Source organism: Callorhinus ursinus, unplaced genomic scaffold (genome assembly GCF_003265705.2).
Source record: "Callorhinus ursinus isolate GAN/ISIS: 27379988/994484 unplaced genomic scaffold, GSC_fseal_2.0 scaffold20, whole genome shotgun sequence".
NCBI classification, from domain to species: Eukaryota; Metazoa; Chordata; class Mammalia; order Carnivora; family Otariidae; genus Callorhinus; species Callorhinus ursinus.
In genome coordinates, this window is record NW_027397082.1 from 2,940,734 (window position 1) to 2,954,253 (window position 13,520).

A 13,520-nucleotide genomic window follows, 5' to 3' on the forward strand; every position below is an offset into this window, starting at 1 on the left:
TCAGGTCATTTCAAATAGGGGACATCTTAAATGACATTATATTTTGATATCTAAATAAAAAGTTATTTTTCAGCTGAAAAAGTGAAATTTTAATTATGTATGACAGCGATCAGGCTATATTATTATTAGTTTCCATGTAAACTGGTCTTTTATCTTTCCTTCTGTGCAGTGATTTTTATATACGGAGCTTGGCTTCCATGTCCCACGCACCAAAAGAAGTTAAAGAACTTTACCCCTTTTTCTGCTTTAGTGATGTGTACTTTGTTTTCCTTCTGCCTCGTGACTGTTTCTTTGAGGACTCTTGTTCTCAGTGCCCATCCCTTAAGTATTGGTGTTCTTCTGGTTCTGTCCTAGACCAGCCTTTTCACGTAAATATTGAAAAAATACACTTACTCAGTATTTCTCTTGCACTTCTCTGTCAACCATGGGGTTATACTATATGGGAAGAGCTCAGTTTCTTACTCTCTCAGTCTTGGGCTTGCTCATGTTTTCAAATTTTACTGTTCTTGAGCAGTTGTATATAAGTTTGTGATTTCTATTGCTGTCTTCTCTGGGTGACTTCTTTCCTTACCTTCAGACCCATGTTTCAAGCTGCATGTTGCACATGGCACATTGCTACCTAGAAGTGTCTGTGACACGTCGTGTTCATCCTGTCAAAACTGAATTCTCACCCACACGCTTCTCTTCAGGGCCACCACCATCCGTCTGATTGTATAAGCCAGGGGTCTGGGAGTTCTCCTTTGCCGTCTTTCGTCCTTTTATGTTAAATACTTCGTTTAGTTCAGTTCTACCTTTTTAATGTTCTTCAGATCCACCCACTTCTCTGCATGTACTTGGCTCTGAGCCACCGTCATTCCTTCCTTGAACTCTTGCTGCTGCTGGTCCCTATAGGCTCTCTCACTCCCAGGTCTGGTCTTGGTACAGTAACCAGAGTAATCCATTCTACACAAAGATTTCAGCGAGTAGCCTCCTTTTCTTTGCCCTTTGTGTTTCTGTCCCATATTTCTATCTCTTCTGGTCTCAGTTCATTCCACTGTCTGGCTGTGTGTGTTTCCTGTTCCTGTGTAAAATGGGGAGAACAGTGTCGTAGATTCTTACTAAGTCATGGTTTGGTCCTCGTAAGGCCTCTGGTCACAGCATTTCTGTCAATCAGTGAACACGACCTTTCTTGTGCATTTCTGTTTTACAGATACCTTATGTAATTCATGTTGTTGGTTCATTAACATTGAACTTAACGGCCAGTAGCGCTGTAACTTCTGATTGAAGCTTCTCTAACATGAGTGTTTTTCCTGGAAGGCACATCCATCACCTTCTCATGCTTGGGACACTAGACAGCACTTGAGCATAGTGCCTGAGGGCCATTTTAAACAGTGAAATCACCAACAAAGCACAAAAATGTGAAAACCTGTCACTCAACAGACCACCAAAAGGGTTACTTGTTTTAAAGTATGAGAGCTGCAGCAAGAAGGAAAAGCGTTGCCCTTTTCAACCTCTACTGTGAATGTGCTCTGCGGGCAACTCCCAAGTATTTGATCGCTCTACATGTGTCTGTGGGTGAGAGTGCCGAGTGTTCACGTTAGCAATTGACAAGTACATTTCAGCAAGTAGGTAAATTAGCAGGTATGGGATCTATTTAGCTCAAAGCTATGGATAGGATTAAATGAGTTCATATACACAGAAGGTTTAGAATAGGGCTGTGGCACATGATAATACAAATATTAGCGACAATAGTAATTAACCTTGTAATAGATTTTTTTTTTTAAGATTTTATTTATTTGACTGAGACAACACAGTGAGAGGGGGAACACAAGCAGGGGGAGTGGGAGAGGGAGAAGCAGGCTTCCTGCTGAGCAGGGAGCCTGATGTGGGGCTCGATCCCAGGATCGTGGGATCATGACCTGAGCCGAAGGCAGACGCTCAGCGACTGAGCCACCCAGGCGCCCCGTAATAGATTTTTCATTTAAATCTGTTCCCTTTGGCCTCTTTGTGCATATATATGACATTTATTGATTTGGGCATCCCATGGCTAAGTGTGAGATACTGGTCGAAGGACTTATCTTTGTTCCATGATTGCATGGATGGTAAATGGTGGCGGGCAAGAATACGAAAAGAAAGTTTTTGGTAATAAAGTTTTTGAAAATGAAAGATATGAATGAAATTATAACTGGGGCTTGCTCTCAGAGATCTGGCTCCTACCCCTGACTCTTTAAGTTTTTTGCTTAAAATGAGTTGTCTGTTTACCTTACCATCAGAACAGATTTTTACATCTGAAATCTCAGCATATGGAACACTCAACCCAGACTATATAAATTTCCGTTATCTTACATGTTCTCTCCTCCCTTTATGTTAGAAAAACAATGATAGGTAGTCAGTCATAAATAGGAGGTGGTGATTCTGTAAAATAAGATAAATAACTTCAGTTTTCTTTTAAATGAGGTTGGAGTGTCTTAAGTTAGCACTTACAGTGGTGGTATTAATGTCAACATTCAGATCTCTATTCATTGTTACTAATCTCTGTTTCTTGAGTATAAAAAGTTTTTTGCCTTTTTTTTTTTAAATAAAAATAAAAACAGGTGGATGGAGAGAGAAAGAAAAAGCCAGAGAAGAGAGTTGGGGTCCACCTCGAGAATCAAGACCATCAGAAGAACGTGAATGGGATAGGGAAAAAGAGAGAGAGAGAGAAAACCAAGATCGTGACGAAAACGACAAGGACCCAGAGAAAGAACGAGACCGAGAGAGAGAGCGAGAGCGGGACAGAGAGCGAGATGGGGATCGAGAGGACCGCTTCAGACGACCTAGGTTTGCTTTGGAACTCTTGGTGGAATTACAGTTAGGATTCTTTTAAATTCTCTTTGAGAAATGGTGTGCCTCGTGCCTCAATTGAATGTCCCCTCTTAATAAAGTTGAGGCTGACACTGGGTGGTTGGGCTCTTTAGTTATACAGGTATCTTTGCCAGCCCATTGCCTTTCTCCTGTGGTTCAGTTACTCAATTTTATAGCCCTATCAAAAGCCCCTTGACTTTTATTAGCGGTAACAGTTCTAACTTGCTGCTTCTGGCCTGAGTGGCTTTATGCTGATGAATCTAGCCCACCATTTAATACAGTTTTCTGCAGGGATGAGAGCATCCTGTACCTGCATTGCCCAGTGTGGTAGCCAGCAAGCACATTTGGCTGTTGAACATTTGGAGTGTGGTTAGTGCTATTGACAGAACGTCTTGATTCTGTTTCAGTTAATTTGTATTTAAGTAGCCGCATACGAGTAGTGGTTGCTATGTTGGACAGCACAGGTCCAGACGTTCTCATTCGACCTCTATACCTGAGGTATCAGATTGTGATCAAGTCAGAAATTTAAAGGTCGTCCCTATTACATTTGTAAACTCTGTGAACATCAACTTGAATGTGCTCTCTGGAATCTTAAAGACAGAACCTCAACATGTCATTTTGAATGGTTCCAGGGATGAAGGAGGCTGGAGAAGAGGACCAGCGGAAGAATCTTCAAGCTGGAGAGATTCAAATCGCCGTGAAGATAGGGATCGAGATGACCGTCGTCGGGAGAGAGATGATCGCCGTGATCTAAGGGAAAGACGAGATGACAGAGACCGAAGAGGACCTCCTCTTAGATCAGAACGTGAAGAAGGTATGGATGGTCTGCATGTTGCTGAACTATTGGAAAACCATAATCTTTGAGGAAATGTGGGGTTTTATTACCTCATCCATTCTTACAAACATCAAAAATAAGAGTGAATATTCAGTTTAGAATTCACAGTTCTCAGGGTGCTTGGGTAGCTCAGTCGGTTAAGCATCCGACTTGATTTTGGCTCAGGTCATGATCTCGGGGTTGTGAGATCAAGCCTCACATGGGGCTCCGTGCTCAGCAGGGAGTCTGCTTGATATTCCCTCTCCCACTGCAGCTCGCTTGCTCTCTCCCTCTCAAATAATAAATTTTTAAAAAAAATTCACAGTTCTCATAAACTTAGTAGTCACTCTAAAGTAGCTCATACCTAAATTGAAAGTATAGTAGTAGGCTAATTGGATGGTAAGTAATATATATTGCTTTAGAAGTTCATGCAACTAGGAAACATTTTGTCAGTTGTTTAAAAGTAAGATTTTGGTAGATAAGCACAAAGTGTAAAATATTCTTACTCTGAAATTGTGATAGTTGAAACTTTAGTTAAAAAAATAAAACACAAAAAACTTGTAATGCTGAAAATGGCCATTGCACTTAAGTAGTTGCCTCATGAACGTTTTTCATTTGTACAACGGGATTGCAAGGGTTTTTCTTATATTAACCTGTAAAGTATGCTTATGGCCATTTTGCTGTTACGATTTCTTCAAGAGCCAGAAGTTTTATTTTAAAAATTTCATTGAGATTTTTGTCACCTTGTCTTAAAATTATTGTGACAATCAGGACACTTCCCAGGCCAATGGTTTCTTCTTGGCAAATTTGAATTATATCTTTTTTTTTTTTTTTTTAAGATTTTATTTATTTGACAGAGAGACACAATGAGAGAGGGAACACAAGCAGGGGGAGCGGGAGAGGGAGAAGCAGGCTTCCCGCAGAGCAGGGAACCCAATGCGGGGCTCGATCCCAGGACCCTGGGATCATGACCTGAGCCGAAGGCAGACGCTTAACGACTGAGCCACCCAGGCGCCCCTTAAGTTATATCTCTTGTCTGTATGTTGTTTTGAAGGATTTGCCAGAAATTGATTAAAATATATTTAGATTTTATTGATTTTTTTTTTTTAATGGGGATCCTATATTGTTACTTTTATAGTACGGGATTTCTGAGTATTTAGAGGCATTCCTTTCGCTGAAGTTCTGTTTAGTCTGAGCCAGTACAATATGGTACAGACTCACTCTCTTTTTGTTTTAATTAAACTTTTTAGCAAGTTCTTGGAGGCGTGCTGATGACAGGAAAGATGAGCGGGCAGAAGAGCGGGAAGCCCCTCGTCGTGTTCCTCCCCCAGCTCTTTCAAGAGACCGAGAAAGAGACCGAGACAGGGAAAGAGAAGGTGAAAAAGAGAAGGCCTCATGGAGAGCTGAGAAAGATAGGGAATCTCTTCGTCGTACTAAAAACGAGACTGATGAAGATGGATGGACCACGGTACGACGTTAAATCTCAAGATAATGGATTCAAACTCATGTCTCACATAGGTTTGATCACATTCAAGGATTATTATACTGTGCTTCAACCAGTCTAAATTGGATTCTTTAATGTTGTCTCATAACAAAAAGCATGAACTTGTATTAATCCTCTATAATAGATTGATTGTGCACCGTGTCCACAGGAGGTTGGACAGGCAGGCCGTTTTCTGGAATTTAAGGTGTTGCATTATTTCATCAATCGTTTGTTTACAAAAAAGAAAAACTAAAAAATAAATTGAAAATGTGAACCTGTCAGGTATGGAGTAACACCTGTATCTTGGTATAGAACTGATCTTTTTCTTTTGTTTTTGAAATACTATATTAATTTGGAATGAGGTATGATTCTGTTAGAGAAAATGTATTTGAAGACTCTTCAAAAGCAGGGGCTGAAACGACTTCCACACCATTAGCGGTTGAGACATACCTCTAGGTATTTTGAGGTATTTACTATATTAACTACATTTAGAAAGTTTTTAGGTTCACTGTAAGTGCAGTAAACATTACAAACATTGGATACAGTGGGATTTTCTGTAGCTTTTACTTGAGAGGTGAGTATAAAGCAATTTGCAGTCATTATTGTAATGACAAGAATACTGCTCAAGTGTGAATCCAAATCAGTTACGGCTTTTAAATTTTAAAGCATTTGGTAAACTATTGCTGAGTTTTTTCTGTTGCCAATAGCAAACTGCTTTTCCATTAATGGAGAATTCATGCCTTTCAAGCATTTTAAATATGACAATATTTATAAATGTGTGGTTTGGAGGAATTGTTTAAATTCTTTTTCCTAATTTTCTTTCTCTTCAGGATAGATTCTTTCAACAAGTAATTTGTAGTAATGACTGTGTTGACTTCAATTTTGGAGTGTCGTAGCAATGTCAAAGATTAACTATTTGGTCTTATTGAAGCCAACACAGAACTTGCTGCTGTGTTTTTTCTTCAATGATAAATAAAATACTTACAGAATTTGTTTTAGTGTTGATTTGTAGTTACAAAGTGGTTTACTTACTATGGTGAGTTTGTAAATCTAGTTGTTTGTTTTGAGGGTTTTTTTTGTTGCCATTAAATGTCTGTTTAGGATCAAAGAAAATAACTCAAATAGAAAGCCAACATGGCTAGGATGTTTCCTTCCTTAATTAAGGAACCCCCCCCCTTAGTTTCCTTATAATGCTGTCCTCTCTGTGAGCTTGTATGCATGGGGTCTGGGTAGGTCGGTGGCTTACTATTTTGGGTATTCCCCTGAAATTAGAAAAAATATAATTTCAGAGAATATTAGTAGCAAATTGATAGTGGCTACAGACACGCAAATTATTTCCAGTATTGGGTGGGTGGTGAGAATTCCTGTTGGTACAGCTATAAGGCGGCCAGAAGAGGGAGTATTGATGCTTTTTTTAAAACGATCAGATGCAGCCTTTTCTGTTTGATGTTAGCGGTGATGGAAATGACTTTTTTTCAACATTTAATTTCCTTAATATCTAGTAGTTCAAACAAGTGGAAATTTTAAAAGGTCTTTGGGGAGAGGACGTGTTCTTTTTAACAAATTAATGAACTTGGGGCGGTAACCCCAATCATTAGAACAGGACTGTACCTGTGACAGCACTGACTGGCGCTGGGGGACCACTCACTTAAGCTGATTTATTTACATGAGTTATGGATGCATGTCTGATGGTTGGGCTGGTCTGCAAACCCGCCCTTCCTGCCGGAACCCTTTCCCAGATAAATACTGTGCCCCCAAGTCCTTTGTCCTAGGAGTTGAAATCCCAAGCACAGGGTGGGGGCAGGAGTCTGCTGCTGCTTCCTGGTCCTACTCCGTTCTGCTCAGGGCCTCACAGCCTCCCCTGCACCCCCAGTACGCACAGGTGTCAGGAAAGCTGGACATCCAACCTCCTCCCTGTGTGTGGAATGTCTTCATGCTCCCAGTGGCTTCTGCATTTTTACACAAGAACACCACGCCGCTCATACGTGTGCATCTGAGGGTGGAGACAGTGGCCCAGAAGAGACTCTACATCCCCCTCGTCCTTACTGGCTTCTAGGAAGAGGTGGGAATCTGTGTGTTGGCATGCTTTTATGTGCTTTACCTGTTTTTTTTTTTTTTTTTACCAAAGACATTTTGACTGTAGATTCATTTCTAATTTTACTAAGTCTAATTGACCTAGATAATTGGGACACCGGAAGGAATGCAGGAATGTTCCTCATGTGGTTAAGCACAGACTAGAAGGTGAGGACCAACACTGAAACTTCCCTGCCCTTTCCCTTGAGGTAGACATATTTGTAGTATAATTTTAAAATAATTTTGGCTTACTTAAAATTTAGGCCGAAAGTTGTCATCACAGTTCATTCTACAGCTTCCAAAAAGGACCGCATAGGAAAATTAAAATCCAAAGAAATAAAAAGCCACTCCCTGCAAATGTGTCTACAGAAAATGACCAGCAAGGTAAGGCAATCTGCCTGCAGAGCTGGTAAAGCGCTTTTGAGGATTCCATGCATTGTTTTGTTTTTAGCCAAATATACAGGCATATTCTTATAAAAACAAGATAACTTTGTCACACTATTATTTTATGTATTTCTTTAAACTTTAAAAAATTAGGTTTCTTTTACCCTAAATTCTTAAGTAAACTCTACTTGCCAAAGTGGGGCTCAGATTTACAACTCCCAAGATTAAGAGTGCCATGCTCTATCACTGAGCCAGCCAGGTGCCCCACACCCTAAATTTAATTTTGCAAGTACTTAAAGTTTTAGATTCAGAGTTCTATGCTTGGTCCTCTTAAGTGCCTTAGTGTGGTTAGTATACTTTTCCTAAGAGATCTCTAGAAGATTAACTGTAGTAATATTCTCTGTGCATGCTCTAACTTCCCAGTGTTTGTTTTAATGTTAGCTGGAAAGGGGGCAAATTTGAGGGGGGCTGATAGTGTTTTAAATGAATGGACATGATGTTTGCCATTAAAACTGATGGTGTCAATATCAAATTCGTATGAGGCGCATCTCATCACTGAGGGGTTCTCATATTGAACATGTCAAAGCCAAGTGCTTGACACCTAGAAATAGTGTCTTTTGAAAATACAAAGTAGTTGCCTGCCTAGGCCTTCTGCGCTGGAGAAAGACTAGTGCTCTTTGAAAAGGTAGAACAGCAGGAGAGGTAACAGGAATTCTATTCATCTACTGAGACCAAAATTAAATGTGTATTTTCTAGCACAACAAAAGAATAATCACATGGTTTTATTAAGGTCCTTGAGTATAAGACTAGTCACATCTAAAGTTCTGTGTTCTGGGGCTGGACTAGCGGGAATGGATTTCTCTTGGCCAACATACTGTTTGCCTCCACCTCCCCACCTTGTTCTGACCCCCCCATTCCTTTGACCAAAAAGGCTCACAACCTTCCAGTATTATTTACCTCACCGTCTGTTATACCCTCGAAGGAGTGCTCAAGCCATTTTGCTGTGGAGGAAGTTAGCTGTTTGATATAAAAGCAGTCTAATGTCTAATAAAGGAGCCGAACTCTACTTGGATTTAAGTAGATACGACTAAATCTCCTGCTGCGATTTTCAGATAGTGATGTATTTTGTACACTTATCCTAATTCACTTCCATTTTTGCTTCCTCTTATCTGTCCTGATGGTAGGTAGCTACAAGCCATGGTGTGGCATCTGGCATGGCTATAAATGAGGGTGGGAGCTAAAGTTGGCCTAAGGATAGGGTCAATCTCCTTTGTGGGTAAGTGGTGGGATTCCAGAAACAGACCAGGGTATTCCAGGGAAAAAGGGAGCACGGGGGAGGCTGTGTTCCTTGTCTTCCACCCCTACTCCATAATTCCTTCAGTGCTTATTCTGGTTTGAGGCCTGCCTGGGCCTCAAGCCAGACACAGCCCATAGTGGAATCTTCTTGAACACAGGCTATTACATTAGTCTTCCGGAGCTCAAGGATTGCATCTTCCATTCAGTTTGGGAGACAACAGCTGGAATGAGCTTTCTACTATTTGGGAACTCTGAAATTGAGCAGGGTGAATTAATACTGCTCCCTTTTGATCTTAATGTTACAGATGTTTTTAAAGAAATGGAAACGGGGAGGTGGGTGCATGGACAAAAGGCCAAGTAGCAAATAGGCAAGATAAATGAATTCATATACTGTTACTGTATAAATACACAAGTTTTTAAACAGCACCAATTTCCAAGTGTATACACAATAGGATTATAACTTGGCACAATTTTTCAGGGTGGAAATGCTAGTTGCTAGTTTAGTAATAAAAAGATCTGGTACATAAAAGGATAAGGAGCTGTGTTCTACCTGCTACAGATTGTGCATTTTTACACCTCCAGCCAAGACAAACAAGCCACAAGGAGGGACTACCCACACAAATTAATACCGGAAAGTTTACTAAACCTTCACTTTTTCAAAACGGTGATGCCGCCAGGGGCGTGCTTCACCTGGAATTAGAGTAACTGATTAAGGACAACTAAGAAATATTGTTTCCAAACAATAAAATAGTCATTTTGCCGACATTCCATAAAATCGCCAGTTTTCAGTTATGAGGCTTTTAAAAAAATATTCTAGACCTAGTAAAGTGCCTCCATAAAATTAAACATCCGAGATTAGATTGAAACAATTCATACTGATGCGCATCTAAAATAGACGTATACAGTAAATAAACAGCGCAATTAAGTTGCCATATTTCAGGTAGTGGAATACACACCCAGCCTTCACCGTCCGGATGTGCACAAACTACAGGCCAGAGAGAAATCAAGATTTTAGCGTCTAGTCTCAACCGCTCTTCGACAGAAAAGTACTCCATACGTTCGGCTTGCTTTGGGGAAGAAAAAAAAACAAAAACGACTTCCCAAGTTGAGTTTCAACTGCCGACCTCCACGCCTCTCCAACAGCGAGGAAAAGATGGTGCGTAAGCCGAAAATGAGAGCGCGGGCAGGCGGTGACCCTGGTGGCGTCAGGTGGCAGCAGACCGAAGCCCAGGCCCTCAGCGCAGCTTCTTCCCGGCCTGGCAGTCCCTGGCACTGCGCGGCGGCGGGCGGGCGGCGGGCGGCGGCGGCGGCACTTTGGAGAGCGGGCAGTACTTGATCGTGTGCGCGTTGTCGCCGCTGGCGCCGCACAGGGGACACGTGTAGCGGCGCAGCACCGGGCACAGCACTCGCCCGTCGGGTCCCTTCAGGATGTGGGTGGTGTAGAGCGCCACCGCCTCCTTGTTGTTCCGGCAGAACACGCACACCTGCAGCTCGGGCTTGAGCAGTCGGGCGGCGGCCGCCCCGGAGGCGGCGTGCAGCCGGGGCTCGGCCGCCCACGCCGGGGCCCGCTCCTCGCGCGGCGCCACCTCGGCGGCGGTAGTGGGTGCAGCGGCGGGCGCGCAGCCCAGCAGCACGGCGGCGGCGCGACCGGCGAACGGGCTCAGCTCGGCGAAGCGCTCCTCCAACAGCCCGGCCTCGGCGGGGCCCGCGCACAGCTCCAGCGCGCGCAGCTCCAGCGCGCCGCCCAGGTAGCGGCCCCGGGACCCTGGCTCGTCGCTGTCGTCGTCGTCGTCGTCGTAGTCGGCCGGCCCCAGCGCCGGCCCCAGCGCCCCGGGCCCGGTCCCTGCGTGGGGGGAGCAGCAGGACGAGGAGGAAGAGGAGGGCGGGGAGGTGCCGCCGCCGCCGCGGGCGCAGCCAAAGCGCGGCTCCCCGTCCACTGCCTTGGTGATGAGCGTGGCGAGCCCCAGGTAGTCGTTCCACGAGCTGAAGGGCTGAGGGTGCGCCGGGCCCTGGGCGCTCACGTAGCGGGCGCTGGGCACGAGCGCCATGGGCGGGGGAGCGCGGCCGCGGCTGGGCGAGCGTGGCGCCCAGGGGAAAGCCTCCATGGGCGGGCTGCGGGCCGCGCGCGCCGCCTCCCCGCCGCCGGCGCGGGCCGGACGGAAGGGAAGCGCCGAGCCTGCCCGCCGGCCTGCCGCGGGGTGGGGCCGCCTCGCAGCCTTTTATCGGGTCCCGCTCCTCCCCGTCCACCCCCCCACCCCCCCAAGCTCGGCCTCGCCGCCGCGGCCCTGCCCCCTGCGCTACCCCGCCCCAGCCTCCTTGCCCGCGCCTCGGACGGAGGCGGAGCAGAGGCGGGCGCGCCGGGGGCGGGCGGGCAGTGCGCGCGCTCCGCTTCGGCCCGCGCGGCTCCCGCGCCCCACGCGCTGCGCCAGCCTCGCCAGCTGCGGGCGGCTTTCATTCTGCAAGGGGGCGGGGGAAGCACCGCCTTGGGCCCGGGCGCTAATTGGCTGCTGACCAGAGCCCCCTGAGCCACGGGCGCCGCTCGGGACGCCGATTGGTAAATCTGGGGGAGGGGGCGTGCCCTGCCTGCGCTGCTGGGAGGGGAGGGCGAAGTAGGGGGAGACGAGGGGAAGGGAGGGGAGGGGCTGCTGCTGGGGACGGCCTTCGCCTGAGCGCTGTGCTTTGAGTTTGGAGCAGGTGACCAGGCCTGGGTCTCCCTCGGTCGGGTGGCGAGACTCACGGAGAGCACGGGTAGGCGTGGGGATGGGGGAACGCCCCAAGGTTCGCGCACCCTCCTCCCAGCCTTGAATGCCCCAGGTCAGCCTTCCGAGAAGCCCCCTCTCCCCGCTCACCAGCATCAGCAGGACAAGCTGTGGGGAGGCAGGATTTGGCGCGCTCTGAGATTGCAGTCGTCAAGACAGAGCTGCCCCAACAATCGAGTAACTTCCGTTTGCACGGTGCTTTGGAGAGCTTTCAGCTGGCTGAAATCTTCGCACGAATCTCTGAGGTTGTAGAGAGGTTATGGTTCTTGTAGTAAGTAGTGGAAGCATCAGGACTTTCCTACAGCACGCTGCAGACTCCCAACAGGTGTTCAGAGACTGGGTGGCCATTAGCGGGTGACTTAGGTAGGGATGTGGGCTGGGCCAGAAAATCTTCCACCCTCGGACAGTGATTGGTGTGTGTGTGAAGCTCTCACCCCCTCCCCCGGCGGGGGGGACTGTATAAAAAATGGGCTGTATGTGCAGCTTGAAAAAAATAAAGCACATTCAGCGTTACTATTTAGTACTTTAAAATGAGTCAAATATTTTTGTAAAAACAATGGAAAATGGAAGATTTTTGATTAGGAGGGTGGGAGGTGGTCGCGCCCTTCCTGGGAGAAGGGACACCTTTTAAAAAAATGGAAAGTAGGAAAGGTTTTAGGTACTGTGAAGGATTCTTTAGGGTTCTATGGGACTGGGAAAATGCCTCCTCTAGTGGCTGGGCTGGCAGGCAAGGTGGGCAGGTCAGGACTTTGCTTCCCCACTCTGGCTGTGTGCTCTGGCTACGGAAACAGGGGTCGGGGGCAGCTGGTGCTGACAGCCCTCATTAGGCAGGAGGCTATGCTTCTGGGTCTGGCTGTGTCCGGCAGATTTAGAATGGCCCAGTAGGGGCTGCCCAGAACCTCATGCTGGCACCGGTTTACTTTAGAATGAACGAGGGAGTCAGACTGCCAGCGGTGGAAGGGACCTTTGGGATCATTCAATCCAACCTTACTTTACAGATGAAGAAAAGGAGACGCAGAGAAGAGAAGGATTTCTTCAAGGTCACACGGTGAATATGTCACAGCCAGAACTGGAACTCAGGCCCCTTCACAAATGGCTTGGTGGCCTTTCCGTTACACATGGACCCCGAAGGTATTTCAGACTATAAGTCTGTGTGTGCATCAGCAGAAATCGAGTGTGGAACACAGGGGACATGAAGAAGAGATATGAGATGGGGCCTTGTGCCCTTTGCTTGGAACCTACCCTCGGGGAGCAGTCCAGAAGCCAGGTGGCGGGCACAGGGAAGGACTTGGGGCAGTAACATGATGCCTTTTCTAGCCACCTGTCTGCATGAAGGGTTGAAGATCTGTTTCTCAGCCTCTTCTTCACCTCCTGCTCCCTAACGGTTGATTTAAGTCGTGAAACCAGGCCGTCATATTCTGCACTTGCCAACGCAGTTCCTTTTTCAAGTTTGTGTTGGCACTCAAGTTAAAAAGTCATTCCTTTTTTTTTTTTTCTCCCCCTCTCCCACCAAAAATAAATAAAAGAGCCCACAGAAGCGTAGCAGGTTTGCTGACACTGAGCTCTGAGCTCTGACCACAAGAGCACCGGCCCCTAGAGTGGTATGAAGATTATTATTCTATAAATGGAAAATTCCAGTCTGTTTGCATGGCCCTGCAGCTCGCATACTTTCAAGGTATGCAGACTTTTCAGCTCTGAGGAGTGGGAGCCACTGTTCTGAGAAAAACTTGTGGAAGGAAAGGAAAGTTTAAAACTGCGAGCCGCTGGGCCGGCTTCCCCTGGGTCAGGCCAAAGAGAGCGTGGCAAGTAAGTGACACCTTTCCTCTCCCACATCACACGATTTTTAGCCCTTGTGGGGTTTTTTTGTTTTGTTTTGTTTTGTTTACAA

At 46.0% G+C, this 13,520-nt stretch overlaps 2 protein-coding genes across 2 annotated transcripts in view; one reads left to right on the top strand and one right to left on the bottom strand.

The window, feature by feature from the left end:
• The window catches only part of EIF3A (eukaryotic translation initiation factor 3 subunit A), a 35,101-nt gene extending 28,992 nt beyond the window's left edge, over positions 1 to 6,109 (top strand). The window contains exons 20-22 of the mRNA XM_025880488.2: positions 2,574 to 2,799; positions 3,456 to 3,637; positions 4,888 to 6,109. Coding sequence (XP_025736273.1) covers positions 2,574 to 2,799; positions 3,456 to 3,637; positions 4,888 to 5,117 — 638 coding nt within the window. The 3' untranslated portion in view covers positions 5,118 to 6,109. The remainder of the gene's footprint in view (positions 1 to 2,573; positions 2,800 to 3,455; positions 3,638 to 4,887) is intronic.
• Positions 6,110 to 8,344: 2,235 nt separating this feature from the next.
• Positions 8,345 to 11,082, bottom strand: NANOS1 (nanos C2HC-type zinc finger 1). The gene has a single exon (XM_025881108.2). The coding sequence runs from the start codon at positions 10,976 to 10,978 to the stop codon at positions 10,109 to 10,111; it is 870 nt and encodes a 289-aa protein (XP_025736893.1). The 5' UTR covers positions 10,979 to 11,082; the 3' UTR covers positions 8,345 to 10,108.
• Positions 11,083 to 13,520: the final 2,438 nt, after the last annotated feature.